Source organism: Cladophialophora bantiana, assembly GCF_000835475.1.
Source record: "Cladophialophora bantiana CBS 173.52 unplaced genomic scaffold supercont1.13, whole genome shotgun sequence".
In the NCBI taxonomy this organism is placed as follows: Eukaryota; Fungi; Ascomycota; class Eurotiomycetes; order Chaetothyriales; family Herpotrichiellaceae; genus Cladophialophora; species Cladophialophora bantiana.
The window spans coordinates 726,185-749,554 of record NW_015971587.1 but is presented as its reverse complement, the minus strand read 5'-3'; the positions used below and the strand labels follow the sequence as shown (position 1 = coordinate 749,554).

General features: G+C 51.0%; 8 protein-coding genes across 8 annotated transcripts; 4 read left to right on the top strand and 4 right to left on the bottom strand.

Annotated features, from left to right (window-relative positions):
* Positions 1-166: 166 nt before the first annotated feature.
* On the top strand, positions 167-1,069 carry Z519_08629 (uncharacterized protein; the record flags this gene model as incomplete). The annotated part of the gene is made up of 1 exon (XM_016766357.1): positions 167-1,069. One exon carries the CDS (start codon positions 167-169, stop codon positions 1,067-1,069), a length of 903 nt encoding a protein of 300 aa, XP_016617515.1.
* A 341-nt stretch (positions 1,070-1,410) lies between these two features.
* Positions 1,411-3,215, top strand: Z519_08628 (uncharacterized protein; the record flags this gene model as incomplete). The annotated part of the gene is made up of 2 exons (XM_016766356.1): positions 1,411-1,586; positions 1,640-3,215. The coding sequence occupies 2 exons, from the start codon at positions 1,411-1,413 to the stop codon at positions 3,213-3,215; spliced, it is 1,752 nt and encodes a 583-aa protein (XP_016617514.1).
* A 414-nt stretch (positions 3,216-3,629) lies between these two features.
* Positions 3,630-5,229, bottom strand: Z519_08627 (uncharacterized protein; the record flags this gene model as incomplete). Its single annotated transcript, XM_016766355.1, has 2 exons — positions 3,630-4,774; positions 4,827-5,229. The coding sequence occupies 2 exons, from the start codon at positions 5,227-5,229 to the stop codon at positions 3,630-3,632; spliced, it is 1,548 nt and encodes a 515-aa protein (XP_016617513.1).
* Positions 5,230-7,548: 2,319 nt separating this feature from the next.
* On the top strand, positions 7,549-9,094 carry Z519_08626 (uncharacterized protein; the record flags this gene model as incomplete). The annotated part of the gene is made up of 2 exons (XM_016766354.1): positions 7,549-7,594; positions 7,650-9,094. 2 exons carry the CDS (start codon positions 7,549-7,551, stop codon positions 9,092-9,094), a joined length of 1,491 nt encoding a protein of 496 aa, XP_016617512.1.
* Positions 9,095-10,459: 1,365 nt separating this feature from the next.
* On the top strand, positions 10,460-11,536 carry Z519_08625 (uncharacterized protein; the record flags this gene model as incomplete). Its single annotated transcript, XM_016766353.1, has 1 exon — positions 10,460-11,536. The coding sequence occupies one exon, from the start codon at positions 10,460-10,462 to the stop codon at positions 11,534-11,536; it is 1,077 nt and encodes a 358-aa protein (XP_016617511.1).
* A 582-nt stretch (positions 11,537-12,118) lies between these two features.
* Z519_08624 (uncharacterized protein) lies at positions 12,119-16,188 on the bottom strand (the record flags this gene model as incomplete). The annotated part of the gene is made up of 2 exons (XM_016766352.1): positions 12,119-15,908; positions 15,956-16,188. The coding sequence occupies 2 exons, from the start codon at positions 16,186-16,188 to the stop codon at positions 12,119-12,121; spliced, it is 4,023 nt and encodes a 1,340-aa protein (XP_016617510.1).
* Positions 16,189-18,077: 1,889 nt separating this feature from the next.
* On the bottom strand, positions 18,078-20,143 carry Z519_08623 (uncharacterized protein; the record flags this gene model as incomplete). The annotated part of the gene is made up of 6 exons (XM_016766351.1): positions 18,078-18,837; positions 18,888-19,074; positions 19,134-19,502; positions 19,562-19,708; positions 19,769-19,910; positions 19,961-20,143. The coding sequence occupies 6 exons, from the start codon at positions 20,141-20,143 to the stop codon at positions 18,078-18,080; spliced, it is 1,788 nt and encodes a 595-aa protein (XP_016617509.1).
* Positions 20,144-22,291: 2,148 nt separating this feature from the next.
* On the bottom strand, positions 22,292-22,744 carry Z519_08622 (uncharacterized protein; the record flags this gene model as incomplete). Its single annotated transcript, XM_016766350.1, has 1 exon — positions 22,292-22,744. One exon carries the CDS (start codon positions 22,742-22,744, stop codon positions 22,292-22,294), a length of 453 nt encoding a protein of 150 aa, XP_016617508.1.
* Positions 22,745-23,370: the final 626 nt, after the last annotated feature.

The window sequence follows — 23,370 nt, the reverse complement described above, 5'->3', positions numbered from 1 at the left end:
ATTCGAAACTGAGACTGCGCTTTTCAAATACGCAATTGATACCATCCTCCCGACGCACTCGTATCCAAACCTTCATCGCTGGAAAGATACGGCTTTCACAACTCCCCAGAGACGTCCACGCTCTTATTTCCACACGTTCGCAGCCAATCTGTCTGATATGTCCGACATGGATGTGGATCCAATATTTTATGAAGCCGTGACGCGAGATGAGGCTTTTCGGCAAGCCGTCTATGACTTTATGGAGCATCATGCGCCTGTGGTCCACACTCACTATATGCGAGGTGCGCTTCACAACCTTGTCTTCTCTTATTTCGGCACAAGCCAGAACATTGAAATGCAGCGCCTAACCCTTGCCTTGCATAATACCTACAGTCTGGAAGGATTGATGGATATGGCTTTGCTCGACACCATCCGCATGAACCTAGACCTAGTGAATCAGGACAGCATCCGCACGAATGTTGGAATGGCAAATGAGATACTGTATTATGGCGTGGGGCAACAGCCAGGGTCATCGAGCGCCACCATTCCAAATCTAAGCGGGCTTGCCTCTTTTGCTGAGCCTGCGCATACCAGCACAAGCACCTTGCCAACCTATCATTTCTATCAGCTTACTGGAGAAGAGCCAGCAGTGGGCAGCTCGGCCTTCAACCGTCCTGGCAGTTCTGCCGCTGATGACGCCGGGACAGGGCATGTGACAACGACCAGCTCTGCTCCTGTTGTGGATTCTTCAAACAGTGTTGTCAAATGCCATCCAGATGGTCTCGAGCACAAAATCACCATTGAACCCAAGGACAAGAGTTGGTTGTTTAAATGTGACGAATGTGGTCACGAAGTCATATGGCGCGAGGAGTTCACCCGCCACATGCGGGTGGGAGAGGCGAGGGCTGACTTCAAGCTTGTGAATGCTGTTCCCGAAGAAGGTCTGGTCTGGTATGGAGTTGACGCCGCCGGGAACGAGTACATGGGGGGGCTTGTTGAGAGGCAGAACCCGGACGAGAGGAGGCCTAAACGAGGGATACCACCTCCTTGTGGACCACGTTTTAAAGCCCGTCGAAGAGGCAACGGATAGGCTCAGGAGGAGGAACGAGGCAACCCGCTGAATGAGAGAGTGTAAAAAGGTTGTTGAGAATAGAGCAGTCGCTGAATGTAAATAATGCGCTAGTCGTGTCTTGTAGGCAAATCCCCGTTGTCCCTAACAATATCAGCTTGATAGAGCATTGACGACCTGGTTTCGGGCATTTGGGGCAGGCGCAGCCTTGTCGTTGTGGCACTCCATGCTTCGCCGTACCGCCTTTCAGCCTCGATCTCATCGCTGCTCTCCCCCTCCCTCAATGCTCGCATTAGTGATATATTCTCGAAAAGATGCAACTTCATCCTCGTTTCTTTTAATGATATGGCTTGTCTTGTACCATGCATATCCGTCAATGGACAGCCATTCTCAGCCTCCCGGTTTGGCTGCAAATAGCCTGCGTCAACGCAGCTTTCGGCGGTGATGGTGATCATCCATACGACAGCGACGTCCTGAAACAGCAGGAATCCATCTTTGGGCTTTGTCCGGACTACACTAACTATGCGCGCCATCTGCAGTAAGGGAACCTCTGTCTCAACTCGCAAGTTGAGTTGCTAACTCTTTGCGCAGCAAACCTCTCAGCAAGGGGCCTCTACAACTACCCTTCCAAAGACCACACCCGAGCTGCCGCAAGTTCTCTTCGCCCGCCGTGGAACAAGTAATAGATGATCTCTACCCTCGATTAAAAGATCCGGACCTTGCGCAGATATTCCAGAACGCGTTTCCAAATACCCTCGACACGACGGTGCTATGGCACGTAGATGGAGAAAAGACACATGCTCCCCCATCAAGATTACTGCGAGACAGAGGCAGATGGCAAGGCGCGCACTCGTTCATCGTGACGGGCGATATCAACGCGGAATGGTTGAGAGACTCTACGAATCAACTCGCTCAATACCAACTTCTTGCAAAATCGGCCCCGGACATCTCGAAACTCATCCTCGGAGCAATCAATACACAGGCTGAATTTGTGATATCTTCACCTTATTGCAACGCATTCCAACCTCCGGACCCGTCTCGTTTGGCTCCAGTCCACTCAGGTCAAGACGACATTGTTCATCCGGCCTATGAACCCACCGTTGTCTTTGAATGTAAATACGAACTCGACAGCCTCGCTGCGTTTCTGAAGCTGACGAATGAATTCCACGCAACCACTGGCTCCACGGCGTTTTTGACCACTCGATGGTTTAAAGCGCTTGAGGCCCTTTTGCAAGTCCTAGACGCACAGGCACGGCCAACTTTCAATCCAACCACGGGATGGTACGAACGCAATGAATACACATTTAATCGCTACACACGCATTGGGACAGAGACACTCAACTTAGAAGGAACCGGAAACCCCTTAGCAAGTGGAACAGGCTTGATTCGCTCTGCCTTCCGGCCGTCAGACGATGCTACGATTTTCGGCTTCCTGATTCCCGCCAACGCAATGATGTCTGTCGAACTCTCCAGAGCTGCCAAGATGCTCAAAGCCGCCGGCGCGGCCACGTCACGAGAAACACAAGCGGTGCGAATGATCCAAGTTGCGGACGACCTCGCTCGCCGTGCAGAGACCATCAAGAACGGAATCTACAAGCACGCCGTCGTTACGCATCCGGAATTCGGACAGGTATTTGCGTACGAAGTCGACGGCTACAGCTCCCACCTCCTGATGGACGACGCAAACATCCCTTCCCTCCTATCCCTCCCTCTCCTAGGCTTTGTCGACGCCGACGACGAAATCTACCAAAACACCCGACGCATGATTCTGACCCAGCGCGGCAACCCATACTACCTTTCGGGCTCGAAATTCCAGGGAATAGGCGGTCCACACATCGGCCTACGCAACGCCTGGCCCATGTCCGTCATAGTGCAGGCCATGACGTCAACCTCTGACGGCGAGATATTAGAATGTCTCGACAAAGTGAAGAACGTGAGCGTCTTCGGTTTGATCAACGAGTCCGTGGATGTGCATCGGGGCGTCAAGCGCGGAGGCGGAGGCGAAGGGATGACGCGCAGTTGGTTCGCATGGGCCAACAGCGTGTTCGCCCAAGCAGTCCTGTGGCTCGCAGAGCACAAGCCAGGTCTCGTCCTGAGGGACAGCGACGACGGAAGCCCGCCCAAAGGCTATCGTGTGGGCGTTGGGTGGGTGGAATATTCCGTCTGACAGGGATGTATTTTGATAATGCGTGGAATGAGGCGGGATTGATGCTGAGGAAATGCTCGGGACGCAGTTGTGATCTGGTAATCAACCAATTTCAGAAAGAGAGACAGGGGTGCCACAATGTGCGCCGTGCACTGTTCGAAGGCATTCATTCACAGCTTTTATCCACCTGTCCTCCAATATTGCCAATCAAAGTATGGAGTACGTAGTCTATGCAAAAAGGACTAGTCTCGTAAATGTAAACAATATCCTATGCGATGCAATGCTATGCGATGCTGTAGTACATAGGTCTGTATCTATGTATGTATGCTATGCGATTCTCGACCCTGCTCTGCTTCTTCACACAGCCACTGACACACTCCTCCACGCGCCCGCCAGCTTCAACCAGGGCCCAGGGCCGGCCGACAAACGAATAAATTATGCATTTTTCTTCCCGAAGAAACTCATAATGTTCCCTCCACCCCCGAGCCCTTTCTTCTTCCCTCCCAGCCCTGTCTTGCTGGTATGGTTCTGGGCCTGACTACTGGATGATCCCTGACTGTGCGTCTTGGGCGCGCTGCTCTTCGGCGCTTCCTTCTTGATCGCCCGCGGAGGGGGTTCGGGTTCGTCCTCGCTGAAGCTCTCCCACACTGCTTCCTCCCGTGTCACGAGGTAGCCGTCTTCCTTCGTCGTGCGCTTTCGCATCACTTTACGCTTGCCGCGCCGACGCCGTATGGGCGGCGCCGTGGCTGCGCCTTGTTGTTCGGACTTTTCTCCGTTGGATGCTTGTTTCTTCTCGGTGTCCGAATCTGACCACGCCACTTGGTCATCTCCGTCGTCCTTTGCCACCGTGTCCACGTCTGTGCCCTTCTTCGCGGCTGGAGGCTCGTCATTTTCCATGCCGGTTGCCTCTTCCACTCTGGGCGCGGCGGCTTCCTCTTCATCGTCAGATTCCATCATCTTGCGCAGCTTCGCGGCCTTGTCTTCGCGCTCCTTCTTTATATCGCTGGATCGTTTTTTTGAGGTCGCAGATTTTCGTGTCCCAGTGTCGAGGAACAGTGCTTCGTCTTCAGACTCACCTTCATCAGCGTCATTCATGATTGTGTCTGGGTCTTGGCTGGTAGACTTTGGAGTGGCGGCAGGTGTTGATTTTGGACGACCGTGTTTGGCGAAGGCTTTAAAGAGGTCGGACGCATCTCGTCTCAGGGTCGGCTGTTTGCTGGAGCTGGAGGTCGAGGTACTGTCGCGAGAACTGGGGCGTGAGTGTTCTTCGGATTTGACAGGTGGAGCAGCAGCCGATCCTTTAGGAGTCTGTTTTGTGCTGCTGAACAGAGTCTTCTTGTTCTCCTCTTTGATAGGTTGAGATTTTGATGCAGGTCCTCGCAGAATGACCGGTCTCTTGCCTTTCCGCCGCCGGACATCCGGGTTCTGAATCAGACCGTAGGTCTTGCTATGTTCAGCCGCAATGCCATTTATGAATAGACTTCGACTGATATCGGTCAACGTAACAAGATCTTGTAGCCGCGTAGGAGAAAGGCTGTAGATGTGTATGGATGTGATGGTTTCGTATTCTTCTTTCACCGCTAGCAACACCAGTTAGTGGTCACCTCGACTATGGGACTCCTCAGAGCACACCTTCCAGAGTCTCTTCCCTCACCAGCGTGATAGTTCGTACAGGCAGTTGTTGTACCTCCTCTTCTTCAACGTGACTACTCTGTTGGCTTGGTTCGAGCATCGAGCTGGTGAATGGAGGTGGACTTGAAGGAATATGTTCGTCTGGATCGTCGTCGGATACGTGTCTTCTCGCGGTCCCATTCGTGACCACAGCAAGTGTCGGTGTCTTCTTTATCCCCGATAAAAGATAGGTAGCATAGACCGATTGGGGCTTCTTCGTATTCTGAAAGTCGTAAAATTCGTAGAGCATGCATTTTGCGGCATTGACATGCACTTTCAAGGCTCGCGAGAGAGTGCGGTAGGATACTGTTCGCTGCTCATTTAGAACCTCGCCCGCCAGATACTTCTTGAAGTCTTCAGCCATGTTAGTTGACATCGGTATCCAGTGACGGTTATCGACAATGGTCTCAAGATCTTGATCGGCGGAAAAGAAGTTGGTGTGACGTGACGCGACTGCGATTGTGGACGCGTTGAGTGCTTTTCAGAGAGGGCACGACGCCGCTTTTACCTTTTACCGAGCGGGTTATTCTGTCAGACATTCACATTTATTTCTAGAAGTACTCCATATCAAGTCCATATAAAAGAAAGCCCTTCGCGTAAATTGTGTCCACGACAGAGACACACAATGTCCTTGCCTCGAATCGTTCTCAATACACAAGCTCCCATGGGGTGAAAGAGAGCGCTCAACAAGATCTAGGCACCCTTCAAGTTCGCTGCTTTCAACATAATAGGCGTGTCGGAATCAGGACGGACTGAGTGCAAGCCTATATTCCTTTCAGCTATACAGTTATGCTTGCTCAGCGGCAAATGACTGAAATGACGAGTCCGCATTACAGCTACTCTTAGAAGGTTCAAAGGCACAACGCTTCTTGGAAATTCTTTGCCTCGGAGCCGTGGATGGAGTGAGCTTGAGGGAATCAGCTTACTTTCTGCATGGGATGTTATCTTGGCTAATGACTTAGCAGGAGAACTTGATGATCCTTGGGGACCTGCCGACTTACGGGTCTTGACTTGACAACTTTCATCCATTATGGCGCTTTGAGTTAATGAAATAGCTTTTCTCGACTGCTTGTCCGTCTCCGTTCAGCTTTCATTCTCAACGCGGCGTGCGACAATCGACCCCAATCGATAACTTTGTCTCGGATCTACATATGCCTAGAGCCCCATTTGTCAAGATTACCCGAACCCTAACTTCGGGAACAAAGGGCAGCCAACTTGTCCTTAGAACTGCTGTTGTTCTCGAAGAATTTGGATCTTCCATTGCAGATACTTGTATGATCAAACGAAGATCGGCTGCCGATTTGGTCCATCCATGCTCGGCCAGCCCTCTCCAGCACGGTTTCCAAGGGAACTTCACTTGCTTTCTCCTTGTCATTTCGACGCGGGCTAGAGCTCGTCTCATGGGACGGCGACCAAGTTTGCTCACTTTTCATTAAGCGGCAACCGGTTGAAAACACGGTTTTGGATCGACAAGATCGGACGTGCTTTTCGTTGGCCTGTCCACGATATCATTTTTAGACGAGGCTGTGCATATGAACGTGTCGTCTGACAGAAACTGAAGTGCTCAGAATAGTCAAGATCATTTTGTCAGACAGTACAATTCTCCGCCACCGATCCGCGGTGTTCCTGAAGGATTCGGTAAGCGAATTAAGTTGCTTCTGCCACCACGTTTGGCGTTCTGAAACAACCACCAAAACTGAGCCTTGGCCGCAGTAATATCGAATGAAAGTCGAGGAAAAGCCATCTTTTACGAGCTATATTCCACTCAATCCAGCGAGGGAACGGATGGATTCGCGTATTGCAGTCCACCGGACAATCCACAGTCAGCCTAAGTGAACCGGCAAGACTGAGGCTATCTCTGCAAAAATGAACTCCCAGGGTAAGCTATGGATTACCTAAACCCCTCTACTCGTCTCTTTGTCAAAATTACTGATATTTCAGAGTCGCCTGCGCGCTCGTGGGTGTGCTGCTTCTGCTCCAAATCGTATCGCAGATCGTAAGTGTGTCCATCTTACAACGGGCCCAGTTGGCGGTAAAGATGGGTAAATTACCCAAAGAAATGATCGGTTCTTTTATCCAGTCGATCAGCTGGGTTGGGGTAGTGTCAAGTGTGCGCCTCTGCCGCAATATGCAAATATCTGTGGAACCTCAAAATTCTTCATCGCGAGTGACAGAAGCCATCCCTGGTTCAACACCCCCCACAATCAATGCCTTTGATTACCCTTCCCTTGACTCGTGTTTCCACGACATGCCAGATTTCACTATCTGGGTTATCGCATGCTCATTATTCATGGACTGACAATCCCTTAGTGATGTGCTCCGCCGGCATTACACCAACTGTCCATCCAGGGGTGAGCGAGCAATTCCTGGAAAGCTAAAGAAAGGCAAGAAAACACGAGCGTGCGATTCATGTGCACGCCTAAAGCTGGGGTGCGATCTGGATTGTCCATGCGAGACCTGCCTCTCCTATGGCCTTGAATGCACATACACCCGGCTCACGGAGCAGCAGCAGCGGCCGCATCTCGGAGTTGAGCCTCCCTCAATACCGACTCAAGATGTACAACGCCCTAAAAGTAGCTCTGTCAGCACCGGCGTTTCTCAGAGGCCAAGGAATCTTGGACAGCAAGAGCGGAGCAAGATTTCCTTATCGTTCCTACTCAACTATGTGAACCCGACCACAATCATGGCAGACGCCTACGGCCCCGTTACAGAGAAAGCAGAGACAGACGGTGAGTCTGCATCGTGGCGAGGATTTGAAAGAGTCTCTAACGTCAAACGCCCTAGTGCCTGTGCCTCTGAACAGTAACGTCACTGCAAGCGATTTCGGTACCTCGACTGCTACGGTGCAGTTGGTGACTGATGAGTTCATCTCGCCGGTCCACAGTGATAGATTAGACGACTTTTTCGTGTCTTGTCTGTTTCCCGATTCAGAAGTCTTCCAGGGCACAGGCGAAGACGCAAACTGGTCTTATAATTGGCAAATGCTAGAGCAGTCGGACCCGTTTAGAAATTCCCCAACCGTTAGCCCTTTCAACGGCTTGGTAGACTCGTTAACCGGATTCACACTCTCCCTTCCACAGGGACACCCCGAGAGCGCACCGAACGGTCGACTAGCAAAAGCAGCGACCCTGTTTTCGAGGGACAATGTTGAACGATTTGTCGGTCATTACTTCCGAGACTACTGCCCACATAGCCCGATTCTCCATCCCGGAACTTTCCAAGTGGCTGCAGCATCCCCCTTCCTACTCACAGTGCTGGTACTCACAGGGGCTTTATTTTCTTCTTCGCCGAAGGATATGGCGCTAGCAAGGGACATCCTTAGCCTGGTGGTGGAATATGCTTTCAGCAACCCGATTTTCAGAAAGCTACTCCTTGGGCCTGACGCAGTACGGGGACTGGAGGACCGCGAATCGCTGCAAGCACTCGAAGCTGCTTTCTTCATCACGCAAGTCCAGCTCCGAGAAGGGTCTCCGTCCAAAAGGAGAGAAGCGCGAAGCTCTCGCTTTGAAGAAATAATATCTGCCGTTCGAGGCCTAGGTCTACTAGAAACTCGAAACTCGTTCTTCAATGCTGAGCCACCAGCTCCAGAAAAGTTTCAATGGGCTCAGTTTGCTGCGTGCGAATCCAAAATTCGTCTTGCATGTGGTGTTTTCAATCTTGATGCCAGCTTTACCGTTCTGTACAATATGACTCCACGATTATTTGCGGAAGAGATGAACATCGGCATGCCTGGTTCTGCCGAGGCTTTCTTTTCCGATAATGCTCAGGATTGCTATCGGCTTTCACTGAAGGAGGATGGGATTCAAAAATTGTCGCTTTCGCAGGTATGCGACGCTTTTCTGCAGGACGACTGGGATGAAGAGATGCGCTGTTCGATGCAAAAATTGTCGCTTCTGCATCTTTGCAGCCTAATTTTGGCGTTGACGCAGATTTTATGGCTTTCGCCGTACAGGCCCAGAAAGTGGCAAACAATGAAACGAGTGAAAGAGGCGTTGAGGAGATGGAAAGCAGCCTGGGATTTTCAGAACGCGACACTGACTGCTCGACAACGCGACCGTTACGGGTTCCTGAAGACTATTCCCCTTGGGTTTTGGCAGATCACAACTGTCTTGGTGGAGAAAGACAGTACCAGTTTGGACACGGCTATCACTCAAAGCGCCATTGCTGCTCTTAACAACAATCAGTGTGCGCAAACTATGCTCGAAAGCGTCGGAAAGGAACAGAGTTGAACTCCATGTTTGCTGGATCGAGTGGTCAATCGACGTCATCAGCTCCCTGGATCTCGGTTCCCTACCGGGGCAAGACCATCGAGGAATAGGTCTCATGGTACAACAGCGAAGGCATCAGGCATTCCCCATCTTGATGGGGAGGAGATTTTCAAGGTGCCACTAGCCTCTGACCGACTTACCAATGAAGCCAGAAGATGATCTTGAATGTGAAGATAGTGAAGCATGTGGTCACATGCTCAAGACATCTTTTCATGCAGCCATTCTCTGCGCGGCCATTCAGAAAAGAGCATACGCGGGTGTCAACATGACAAAAGACATCTACTCAGATAATTTTGTTTGCTACGCATTTGTCACCGCTCCTCGGACGTTATTTCACAACGAATCAACCTCGATCTTTACTGTCGGAAGGGATGAGGTTCTCGACCTCAGGAGCTGGTACAATGGTGTGCCTAGAGTTTGGTCGCCAACCTATACACAGTTTGCTTCTTATTGTCTTGATAGTAATGACAAGACGCCTCTTTAACGGCTAGCAGAGTGGATAAGTTGATGTTGATGCTAGATTTACTTTAGAAAATAGAATAAAAGTTTCAGGGTAACAATCAAATTGCATGACTCCGCTGCATTTGAACCAAATTTCAACATTACCAGAGAGCAAGCATTCGTCCACTAAGCCCCGAGGAGGGCCATAGATTCTCTCGACCGAAGTAGCAGCAAATTGAGCGAAACACGGCAAAAGTAGAGTCGAAGGGGGGACCTGTTGTCTGGCGTCTTGGGTGTCACCACAAGGCTCCAAAAGCGGCGAGGGGGTCTTCGTTTCTCCACTTGTAGTTAGTCAGTTTCCTTCTTTCAACAACATAACATATTGATCGATCAAACTATCCTTTTGTTCCATCGGCAGTCGGCGCAAAGAATTCTTTCTTTCTTATTTCTTGAGCAAATCTCTGATACATTGATAGCTTTGTCGATTCGTGCGCGCATAGATAGACAAGGAAGTGAAATTATAGGTAAGATACGCCACCGCGCCCCTTTGTCCTTCCCGTGAACGCAGCCATCAACTACCATTGCTTCTATCTCTATTAAAAAGGACATGCTTTTGACTGACTCGGTCACCCAGGCAGTAACGGAGGGCAGAGACAGTTGACAGTTCAAGCCGGATAGATTGTTACGCTTCTTTGGACAGATTATTTTATATATATCAGACGCTGCTTCTGCAAACAGTAGTCCGGTTCTCCGTACACGGTGACAGTCAAATGTTTGCGCTAGCTCCCCCTTAATATCTTCAGCCTTGCCCTCGCTATCAAAGGACTCGGCCCTCTATCCATTCACTCAAGGGCGAAACCTTTCCCGGAAAGGGCAGCGAAGAAAATGGAATTTGCCGGTCCGGAGCCAGAACTTCAATCTGGAGAGGAACCAGAAGCGCCTCGGATGCCTTGCGACCCTCACCTCGCCGACTTCACCCAGCTCGGGTCCCAGATCTATATTTACACGCCACCTGCTCCGTCGGTCGAAGAGATCAACGGCGCGGCTGAGGCTCATCAGCGGCAACAAGAGCAGCGATCGTTGGACCCGGATCTGATAATCGTCTGCTCGTGGATGTACGCCCAGTCTCGGAATATCGGCAAATACATCAAGGTGTACCAGACGACGTATCCGTCCTCGCCGATCCTGCTCCTCCGACAGGACGGAGGCGACTTCTTCTTCCGCACGAAGGCCCAGCAGATGCGGAACCTCACGCCAGCGGTCTCTCTGATTCGGGACCTCTCGGCAAAGAAGGAGAAGAACAAGGAAGGGCAGAATAAAGGGAAGAGGTTGAAGGTCCTCTGCCACGTCTTTTCCAACGGCGGCGCGTGGACAGTATGCCAGCTTGCAGACGCTTATTATCATCATCAGCAGAAGCAGCAGCAGGAACCGCGGCAGCAACTGTCGTCTCCCGTCCCTTGCAAGGAAATCGACGTTTTACTACCCATCACAGTGCTGGTCCTAGACAGCACCCCCTCGCTGCCGAACGTGACCGCATCACATACAGCCATCTGCGAAGCGCTGTCGAAGTCGCCGCCGGCGCTGCGCGCGCTCGGCAGCGTCCTCGTCTGGGGATATCTAGGGGTGTCGCACGTCGTGGGCGCCGTGGCGGGGAGGGAGGACGTGACTCTATCTCTGCGCCGCCGCCTCAACCACCCGCGCGGCGCCTTCACCCAACCCTCCCTGCGGGCTCGCGTTTATATCTACAGCCAAGCGGACGCGCTGATCGCCGCGGCCGACGTGGAGGCGCATGCGCGCGAGGCGGCGCAGGTCCTAACGGGCGGCAGGGACAGAGTGCGGCTGGAGGATTTCGGCGAGAGTCGCCATGTCGGCCACGTCCTCGCGGATCCAGCGAGGTACTGGGCCATTATTGAGTCGCTGTGGAGGGAGAGCTGTAGAGGGAGCGGTCAGGACTCCAAATAGAGGCAGGGTTTAGAAGGAGTGGTGAAGATTCGAAAATAGACAAGGCAAATGATGTATGGCCTCTGAGACGTACGTGCTTGCGGAGACGTCTACATATCTTATAATTATAGAGGATCTACAGCATCAATGTGGTTTTGCCCTGTGGCTCGTCTCCTCGTGCAAACCCGTCCGACATGCGCCTGCAGTGGAGTCATAGCAAATATCCTCTAATTGGTCTCGAAAAGTCTTGATCAATTTGATTTTTTGGCCTTTCTGCATAACTGCGTAACATCGAGTGGCCTGGGGTATTTGGATGATTGCAATAGCGCCGCGTCATGTCTCATCGCTCATTTCGATTCCATATCGAGTGTGCAAAGCAGTGCAACTCAACCATGATTGTACCCAGCGCGATTGACTTTCTCAATCTGCGTCTTGAGTCCCAACCAGCCCCTGACTTCGTTAGCCACCAATGCATTTGAATCACCACACGCCAGGCTATGCATTCACACTCCATGAATATCGCCTCCCGCGGCCGGCCGGGAGAGCAAAGTACAACGTCTGCGTCGACCCCTGGCATATCCATTCTCCCCACCAGCTTCTGTCCTAAGACCCTTCCATCTGCACATTCCTCACCATAGCCGCAAATTCTCTCTTCACAAACTCAACGAACCCTTTCCATGTGACCAACTCTCCGCCGACACCGTCTATGCTTGCATTAGGAAATTTCCTATCCAGTTCTAGGGTGATCCGCACCACCGCGGCGTTTGCCTCGTTCACTTTCTCAATTTCCTGCTTGACTGCGTTGTCCTTTAATTTAGCGCTCAAAACCAAACGGAATTTTTCGGCGAGCGAGGACAAGCGACGTCGTGTTTGGTCGGGATCAATCACGGACAGGCGAGTGAGCATGAGGATGCACAAGGTGCGGATATCGTGGTCATCAGGGATACCGTCCAGGATGCGATCAAAGATATGGCTGATGGGGAGGTGCGGGATCGCACCTGGGCAATCTAGCAATGCGTACATGGTCGCATACGCAGACTTCCGGAGGTCGAGACCTGCATCTTCGGTATGAGTGAAGGGGCCAATTTTGACCTGTTTGACCAATTCGGGCTTGATCTGCGAGTCCCCCAAGACGGTCGGGAGGAGTTGGCCCACGTCGGGGATTACGAATTCTGGTTTGTTATGGATTGCGGCATTGAGAGTGGTGACTGCGAGCCGGCGGTTAGCAAGGTCGCTGTCACTCAGCATCGTTTGAAGCATGGGCGTCATTGTCTTGACAAGAATGTTGTTGTAGGAGCTGCTGGCTTCACCAAGAGTAAAGCGGAAGGCGGAAATAACTGTGCCACGGACCGATGGATTGGGATCTGCCAGTGCCTTTGAGAGCTCGGGGACAAAGGTGTTTGGATCAATCGTGGCTAATCGACCGATACATTCAGCCCCGACGGCACTGTTGTCCTCTACCTGTGACACTACGAAGAGTTTCTGCCACAATTCCGCTGCATAAGGAGCCATCTCTCCCAGGGTGCTTTCAGAGTGTTCCAGAATCTCTTTGACAGAATGCAAGTAAAGATAGTCAGAGGTAGATGCCTGTGCCAGGCTTTGCAGTATAACGGGTACGCATACCGAAATGTTGTTGGAACTGGCACTGCCGAGAGCAATCGCGGCAGCAAGTCGCACTTTGTCTGACTCGGCGGAGAGGCAATTGATGAAGGTTTGGATCTTCACCGGTGAACTGGGGCCCATTCTGAACCCGACCTCTCCAAGGACCGTCAACGCCAAGCAGATGGCACGGACGTCCTGAGATGTCTCTAGTTCTTTGAGAAAATCGGATATCGTAATATTCAGGTTGTTTCCACCGTACACTAGCAGTGTGCCGATGGCTCTCCCAAGAACCATTGTCTCCCCGCCGGTTCCGACAGTAAGGAGGCCTTTCATAAGGAGCGCCCCGACGCCGTGCTCACCAATGACTTTCACAACGAGAAGATATGCCCGGAGAGGTGGCCCTTCAATCCGGGTTTGTGATATGCCGCAGAGTGCTTCGACCATTTCGGCAGTGACCAGTGCTTGAGCATTGGTGGGGATGATTTTGGACATAATCACAAGTGCTGGGGTCAACAAGTGAAGATCATTGACAGAAATCAGAGGCATCAACATGCTCTGCAGTTGCAGAATCGTGGTTGTCTCGTACAGTGAGGACGTCACAGGGTTCAAAGCAAGGTATTGCAATGATTCCAGGCAAGATCCCCGGAGAGATCTGTCAGCTTTGCGGAGTTGGTTCGCCATCTCAAGTGAAACTTCTTGGACCCAAGCAGAACCGATGTTATCTTGACTGCTTGCGGCTTCGCCAACACGGCCAATCGCTCTCGCGCTCGCCAGTCTGGTGGTTTCGTTTTTCAATCTGTCACTTAGAATCCCAAGGCTCCTAGTCCTGGCTGAGCTTGACAGCAGTTGAGTAGCCGAAGTTCTCGCCAGGAGAACACCAAACACTTGTATAGCACGATGGCGCACTTCCAAGTCAGTGTTATTGTCTGTGACGCGGTCGACGATTACTTCCCATAGCTTTTCAATGTGTATGGCATGATCTTGATTCGCAGAAGGCAGGCGAGGTGGAGTCAGAGCCTTGACGAACTGCTCAACCGTGGCAAGGGCTTCGCTTGAAACTTTATAGTTTCTATCACGAGCAATTGCCGTGACTGGGGGTATGAGCGCGATGACGAAAGGTATCAGTACAGTGGCACCATTAGTCTCAGCAATTGCACCGATCAAAGTCAACGTCTCAATCTGAAGGCTGGCAACTGTTGCTGAGGTTCCTGACGCCGCACTGCCGGATCCGGAGCCGAATGACGGCTTTAAAGCATCGGCGATGGGATCTTCCAGTTGCTGCAAGCGATCCGACAGAATTCCATTTCGTGCTAGTGTTAAAGTCTTGAGCATGACAACTGCAGCCTGTTTCAGTGATATGCTTGCCTTCTTCCACAGTTTTGTAAGGGCTTGAACAATCTTTGGCACTAAGCTAACGAGTTCAGCCTGCGAGCCCGTCGGCGGAGAGGCTGGGACAATAGGAGGACTGGATCGAATGGATATTAGACCTCGAAGGTCCGGATCCTTCTTGTCAGCTTCGCTGTCTTGCCGTCTTCGCTTGCGAGTATTTGTAGGCATTGCTGGGTTTTCTGAAGAATCGACTCTGGTGAGCGACTCGGTCAGGCCAGTCCCTGTCTTCCGAATCAAAGCGGTGGTGGCTGCAATGACTTCCAATCGGACGCTGTCTTCACGCTCACTGAACAGCCTAGAGATGAGAACGGGTGCGATTTTGCCAAAGAGCGTGCCTTTGTCGCTCGACGATGATCCCGAAACAATGGTATAGAGGACTTTTGCCGCACAACGTCGCACTTTCCAGCTCATGTCATCCACGTCGCTAAAAGCATCGTCGTCATCCAGCTCTGCATATTCATCATCGTCGTCGTCTTCGAGGGCTTCTTCCGTAATACCGTCATCAGAATCCTCGTCCTGAGTTCCTCCCATTTCGTCATCTTCGATATCTGCAACGTTGGGGTCGTACTTGAGATACCTCAATGCTGCCTCAATCGCGTTGGAAAGATGAGGCTTCATCTCCAGAGGACAAGATCCAAGCATGGCGTCGAGGGCGATGAGAGCTGTCTCGCGCAGTTCCTCGATCTCCGGGTCAACCTCCGCGTCCTCATCCGACACAGACGCCGTAGCGGAAAGCTCCTTCTGGCTCAAGACTTGAAGGACGTTGGGGATGACATCGTCAACGAAGGATCCAAACTTTGTGGGACTCGATCGGGCAAGAGTCGCGATCGTCGCAACAAGAAACCTCCGATGTTCCGTGGTTAGCTGGGGATTTTGAAAGCTTTCAGTGAGGGCTGCCACGAAGGAGCTGACTTGGGCATCATTGAAGTGAGCCAGCAATGCCCCAATTCCTGCCAAAGCTCGTTTCTTGACCACACCTCCAGCCTGAGGACTCTCAATGATGTTCATAACAGCCTTGGCAAGTGCCACCAGCTCTAGCTCCTGCAGGAGAGATCCATAGCATTTGACAATCTCAATCATAACATCAACCGCATCGCTGCTGAAGCCCTTGTCTTTCTGTCTCTGTAACAGGCCTGTCGGTAGTTGCGGCGGAGGCCTGCCCATCGGCAAGACCACATGACCAACCAATCTCGGAATCAAGACCTTGCTCACAGCGCCATATGCGTCTTTGACATCTTGGGCAGGAGTTTCGTTTGGTTTCGGCTGAGGTAATGCCGCTATGAGAGCGCGTAAAGCAGAATTGGGGATCGAGATATCGATGTCGCTGTGGGTGAGATCGGTGAGCTTGTCTATCAGAGGAGCGATAGTGTCGCCAGGTATGCGTACGGCGAGAGGGCCAATGCTGTCAAAGTTAGTGTCTATTCATGCTCAAAACCGGCTCCAACTCACCATTTCAGAGCCTGGTTCTGGACTTCCCCGTGCTGGTCAGCCAAAGCCTTGAGCAGCCCATCGATGACTCTTGCAGCGGTATGATGGTCGGTCCGTATGTAGTCTGAGGAAGGAGACTCTAGGATCTCGGTGAGATCGTTGAGCTGCATGAAACGAATATCCGGATCGGGATCATTGATCTTGTTGAGCAACTGCGCAATCCCATGTTGGGCCGAACTGCGGTCCCTTGCCATTGTGAGCCACAGAGTAGCTTAAGGCGGTATGAGGAAAGGAGGGTGGGAAAACCCTCAGGACATTGGAACCTGGCCCCAGGGTAGGAGGATTCGCAGAGGAAGTTGACTCGAATCGAAGTGGGGGAACGATTCTTGTACGGCGCAGGCAGGTTCGATCGCGGATCTTCAGAGCAGGATAAAGACGGGCTTAACGCTACAGTTGAACAAGATCAGAGTGACTTGACAAGATATCTGGGAGGAGTTGTGTTGCAAGGGAGAGGTCCGTCGAGATTGCTGGCAACAAGTTCACTTCTAGATTACTTGGTACAATTGACAGCACCAAAAGGCCCAAGTGGGATGATGAATTGCATTTTGGGCCCAGTGGAGAGCCTTGCCTAGCCTCGCCTAGCCTCGCCCACACCGCAGTGGACACTGACGTCTTGGCGATTCTGGTTGGCTGGAGAAGCTAAGCTGGTTCCTGACGAGTGAATGGCGTAGGGCTCGATTATTCCTCGTATGACATTGCGGCCCTTAAGCATAGAACCTGGTACCAAGATTACTCAACAACGAAAAAGCTAATTGCCATATACGGTTTAATCCTAGTGGGTGAGCGAGGGCCGCTTTAACCCAAGCTTTACCTGATCCTTTGGCTGAGCCTTTGGCTGAGCATCACCGAGCACTCCCTGAGCACTATACCGAGAGCCTAATTAGGCCCCCTAGCAGTCGGCTAAACATACCTCTCGACTCGATATCTATTTTAGACGGGCGTCAGGGGACCTAGCAAATTCCCTGCCCTTACGCTGCTACCTAAACTTCCTCGTAAAGTTGGGCCTGGCGGTGCGAGAGGATGCGGCGATTAGTCTAGGCGTCGAGACGCCCAAGGTCCCCCTTAAACTGCAGGTACAGTGCGAAGTTCGGTGACTCATTGCTCCTCACTAAACCAATGCAGATAAATATCGTCTTTAATCTTGCAGTCACGAACCCAGCATTAGTCCTAAGTACTCTATGTCCCTCACCCGAATCAGGTGGGTGGCATAGGAAAGGAAGGATAAGGCGTGGGGATGGTTAAAGCATAAGATATAAGGATGCCGACTAGCAAGGCTATCGATTAACGTTATCTTACCCTTAGCTTACGTGACAGGTAATAGAGGGAAAGCTATAAGAATCTCCTCTCACCCGAATCGGGTGAGAATAGACTCTTCTTCTTTCTAAGCGTTGAGTCGTGGTTAATAGGATTACGTGAATAGAAAAAGGGCATTTCAGCTACTCTAATTCTCAGTTACTCATTGCGTAGCGTGGGTCCTGATAGCCATAGTATTTAACCGGAAAGAGCAGCGGAATTCAGCCCCGTTATAGGAGGTAGGGATGAGGATGATAAAAAGGAAAATGAGAATGAGGCCGTCGAGGAGGCGAGAAAATAAAGAAGTTAACGCTAGCCCGCGGCCATTTCCCCCTCCGTGTCTATAGGAATGTTGCTCGCGGCCGCTTTGAACCCCACCCAGCTCGCCAATCACCCTCTGACCACTTCCAACTCACCCTCTTCTTGAATTTCTCCTGCGAAGTTGTTCACTACAATGCCGCCTCCTGCTCTCCATGATGCCGATAGATACATTGCCACCAAGTCCATGCCTCCTGAAAGTTTAACTGAGGACTCAAGGCTTACAGGGTATTAAGCAAGGACCAAAGACTGAAATAACCTGATTCTTTCAGAAAATATCGAAAGTATATGTGATCGATGATCAGAGTCGAGTTCATCATATCAAGAGCACTTTACTGGGCTAGAGGGAAGATAGTGCAAAGAATGCGAGATTGAGCTCGGATCCTTGCATGGGAGCTTGCATCATCACCGTTCTCTCTTGCGCGGGAAGGCAGCTCTTGCATCGTGCTGCCGGTTCTGATACCAACTTGTCTTACACATGCGCTATCCTTTCGCCGGCCTCCAAGACCTTCTCGTCTCGCTTATGATGCAGCTCTTTAGCCACAAGCTTGTCAGTCTTTTTGCTTCTGTTAGGGACGAAACAAGCTCCGACAATACCGAGACCACCAAAGGCGATGGTGGTGTAGAAACAAGACCTATACGCTTGAATGCTGGCTGTTCGATAGGCCACTCTAGCTGCTGCAAGGATAGTGTCGGTGAGGCCTGGAACACTGCTGAGTGGCGCCAGTCCTTGTAGAACCTCTAGCAAAGCAGGCAAAGATGTCGGTGGCAAGCCAGCTTCGATCGCGGCTGGAGGGACCAAGGCCGGGATGGTCGAGCTTAATCGATTGGAGAGAACGGTGGTATAAATAGTCGTGGCTATTGCTCCCCCGAGTGTTCGAACTGATGTTGCAAACCCGACGGCGGCGCCGATGTCATTCTGATCGACTATGGCGATTCCAGACATGGTGACTGCAATGCCTTCGATCATGCCGAGGGCAAAAGCGCCAATCACCATAAGAGAGACCGTGAGACTTTGGTTGTCCTGATGCACAACAGCGACAGCTCCAGTAAAGGCAGTGCCAATTATCATCAGGGTGAGAACGAAGATTTTAAGCCGACGAATGAAAGAGGCGACCACTCCGCCAACGATCCCTCCTAAGCCGACCACGCCTGATGCCGCACAGACTTTCCATCCATAGAGATCAATAGAACTTGGCCATACCACTGTAATCATGGCAGGCCACAAGATACTAGATGCCGCGTCAGCTTGAGCCGCTTTCTCGGATCGACAGTGACACACCTAATGCCATAGAAGACCATTGCTACTACCGTCATAACGATTATGATTCCGATGTAGTGCACATTTTGAACCAGCTTCAGAGGCAGGTAAGGTTCATCCGAAGGCCAAAAGGATTCGTAGATGAAGAAGGCGATGAGTAACAATCCACCTATGACCAAGGTAGCAATGACGTGAGCGCTCTTCCAGGCTGTTTTATATTGCAGTTAGACTCGGTTAACACTAGCGAGAGGATCCGGGCTGGCTTACGGTGGATGGATCCTCCCCATGAGAGACCCAAGATCAGCAAGATAATACCAGCAGTAAATAGTAGGAAGCCGATATAGTCGAACCCCACGATGAATTTCTTGGCAGACTCGCCATGATGAAGCATCTGGAATGTCGGTGGATGATAGCAGAAGAACCAGCAAAGGAACGATATGGCGTTCATGATGAGAAGCACGTAAAAGATGAACCTCCAGCCTAGATTTGGATTGTTGGCAATTGAAACGGAGGTTTTGCCGGCGAAGACGTTGGTGGGTAGCCCGATGAACCAAACCCCGCCACCAGCGAGGAAACGATACTTGATGGGCACGAGTTCGCCGACCACAAACGCGTATGATGCCTGAGATGCGGTCGCTACAATCCGAGATCAGAGCGGTGAAATCTCTGCCTCCACAATTGACACTGATACTCACCTAAACCAATCAATGTCATGCCTCCGATCAAAGTCGGAACATTCTGGGCTCTTGCACAAACCACGGTGCCCACTATGGCAATAACAGATCCACCGACAAAGAACCAGCGCCGACCAAAGATATCGGTGACTCGCCCGACGAGAGTACCTAAAGAGTAGAGAATAGTCAGTGACGTTTCTCCTTGGCTGAGGTCGGGGGTCTACTCACTTCCTATGGCGAATGTGAGAATGTAAACGATAGAGACCCATGAGATGCTGGCACTTGGCCCAATGTCCGCGTTAATCAAGCCCAGCGCTGGAGCTGCAAGACCAAAGGCTCCATTGCCGGCAGCTAAACCGAGACCAGCTGCCTAGTGGAAGCTGTTAGAATGTCTCATCCATGCGTGGGCCACGAGCTCACAAGAAATGTCCCCAAGAACAATGGACTGCGGTAATAGCCCTTTGGTGGTTGCAAATCCTGCACGATAGGCTGCGGTTGATCGATTGCAACAGTGGTGCCATCTTCACCATATTCATAATGTCGATAAGACGGCGAGCCTTTTCCGTCGGCGGAAGCAGGTGAAATCTCAACTTGTGAAGCCATGAGTGCGTATACCTGTATGAGCTTCTCTAGGTGGACTGACACTTGCAAGCACTCGTCTAAATCTCTAATGTATAGCCACCAACCGTCTCAATTGCCCGGAAAGAAGACTGTTGTTCCGAATGCATTCGGATAAGCCACCACTCGTTTGAGCCTAGCCGCCCACAGCCCCATGGGCCAGAAGGTCGTCTCTCCTTCAGAACGGGATCTAGACCCGTCTACTCCACACCTCTCCAAAGAACAGATTCAATCGTAGTGTGTGAGTTGCTGAGCCGGTCCGCTCTGTCCCCTTTCCCCTCTGGTATTAGACATAGCCTTGGGAGAGACGGGTCACGAGTCGCACGAGCTCGACTCACTACATCCATCGGGCATGTAGAAGGATCCACAGAACAACGAGGCCAAGTCACGTGGTGCGATCTGTTAGCCCTGTGTGCTCTGTGCGCTCTGCATGAGTATTACATATACACCTTCATTACTCCTGGATAGTTACACTCCCTGCGTAGCCAATTCATGTATCTACTGGACTATTGTTGACAGGGTCGCACTATAACCACCTGAGACGCTAGATGTTTAATTAACTGCGCCACCTACTTCAACACCGTTGTTCTCGCCGTTCTGCAATGGTACGACGACGGAATAGGAGGTTTCAGGAATGGCCTTCAAATTACAGGCCAAAGCGTATATAAACAGACTGAGTCTCTCTGAATAGACAAGACACGTATCAATCAGATAGAACCACTCCTGTTCTGTGTACAACAACTATACTGTTCCCAGTGACGTGGCTGCTTATACCTTGTGCTTCCCTCATTCAGTTCATACTATCAAGGATCTGTTCCTGAGGAGGCTAACCTCAATAGGCGATACGGCAGCAGCTCTAACACCTGGTTGAAGCTGGGCGGAATTGATTATCTGTTATTGCTGACCAAGACAAGTCCTCTGGCCGAGTCAAAGCGAATATCCGGATCTCGGAATGACATCTTTCTCTTGGTTGTACTTTTCTGGTTCGGAAGTAACGAGCGGCAATGTTGTGCGGTACTGGTTGCGTCGCATCTGCCTCCGTGACAGTAACTCATTAGCATTTGTTCTATCATGCCGCAAGGTTGACGTTGATTCGAGGCTGTGCTTATTCAGGTATGAACCAGGCTTAGATGCGCCATTCTTTCCTTCCACTAACTTTGATATCGACGTCGGCTTAGGCGAGTGCTCATCTGAATTTTCTGACTTCCGCTCTGTACAGATTATAGCGTAGTCTCGAGGTATGGGCCACTTCTACATAGATCAAATTTCCCTCGATTCTCCGCTTGATTTATTTTTTGACCTCGGACAACATGTTTCAACGAGACAGCTTGGGAAAATTCTATGTCAATGTATTTTTTGACTCATCCAAATCCCTCTGGAGCTTTGGCTATCGCTCCTCAGGAGTCAGGGATCTCGCGGAGCAGGAGTAGCAGCCCCTCGCGAGGGAGCTTTGATGGTCATTGAAAAGGATCAGTTCCAGCAAATTTCCCGGCGCCTGCGGAGAGAGGAAGCGTACTGTACGTGCTAGGTCATGTGGCTGACTACATCCCCTCGTTGGTATATTCGAAATAACCCAAAATTTATCAGTTCGAGCGTCCAGGAACGGGTTATCGGCGTAACTAGAGCTAATATTGATGATGCTGATGTTGTTGGGACTATACCTCGCTGGAATAGCACTTATTAGGCTGTTGGAGACCAAGCACAATATGATGTTAGCACATAGAGACAGTTGAGGTGCAAAAGCAGTACCTCAACCTTCTCGTGTTCTTTATTGGTGCCTATGCCCGCTACCTCATGCTCTTACTGTTCTTTGTAGGTATCAATGCGTCGTCCCGAAGTCCACCATAATGGTGTCCTATATCGACCAGTAACGAATCTACTCGCTCTCAACAGCCCACTATCTGAGAATTTGCCGACAAGCTGTAATGCATTAGGATTGGCTTGATAGGGGCATGTATTGGCGCAGTATTGAAAGACTATACTTCCTGCTGATTGTTCTCAGGCGAGAAATATTACCATGACTTCCCAGTTAGCTACCACTCCCGAACAAACCGCCATCATGACTAGGAGATGTTCAAGAATGCTTTAACTCGGCCCAGCCTCGTACAGTAGTGTACCGCTCCTGACCGATTGTCATTTCCTGGTCTGCATGTCACCTCCGGCCTCCTGCACCCAATCCACGAATTTTCGCGCCAGAAGAGTGTCAAGATAGAATCGAGCGTGGACGACTTTCCCGTTCTTGATCTCGAAGAGCCAGTGGTAAACGTTTTGGTAGATGTTCTTGCCGACTGACATGTCAGAGGCAGCCTCGACGGCCACACGATTGGCCTCGGCCGTGATACCAGTGACCCAGACCTTGAGCTCCGTCACGCGTGACTCGGCATAGACATAGTCTTTGAATTCTTGCTTTGTCATGCGCCCGCCGAGCTCAGGGAATAACTCTTTCTTGACCATGGTTTCGCAAATAGCATCGTCGCTGAACAGCTCGAAGAACGGCTCCACATCCCCGCCTTTGGGTATGCACCACCGCTCGGTCAGTTGTCGTCCGATCTCTCGGGTTCGCTCGATGGTGTCAATATCACCCATGTTGACAAGCTCAGTCTAATGGCCCTGAGTACGGAAAGTCGGAGACCAAGATGAATATGAAGAATTGGGAGCATATTTTTCTCTGGTATAGCAGAGACCACTTTATTAATGGTCTCTTCGAAGTCAAGAGTGAGCCCCACCAAAGGACCCACCCCATCTGGCCCATTTATTGGAGGAATTTCGGGTAAGAGTACCGTGAATTGGATTTATAAGCGTTCATTGTATTGAACTCCTACAAAGTTATACTGTATCCTGTGTCATTCCGAGTATGGATCTAAGTCTTGAGACTAGTCCAAATTTCCACTGCCACGGGACGAACAGTTTTGTTCGGAGTAGCGAAGGATTGACCAATTATTGCGCTCGCTCTCGTCCTCTGATACAAATGATTAAGTAGCAGCTCCAATTGGGGAGCCTACAATAGTCTTACCCTATCACGCGGACTTCCGTATACATTCGAAGAGTTTTAGGGATAACCTTTGATTTTGTTGGGAAAGTTTTTGGAACGATCTAGGCACAGCTCCATAGAACGTGTGCAAAGTATCATGTCAATTATCCCTAGGGACAATGACTGTGCCAGCCCAAGCGCTTATCTATCGCATTCCTATTGCTAATGATACCCAGGAATG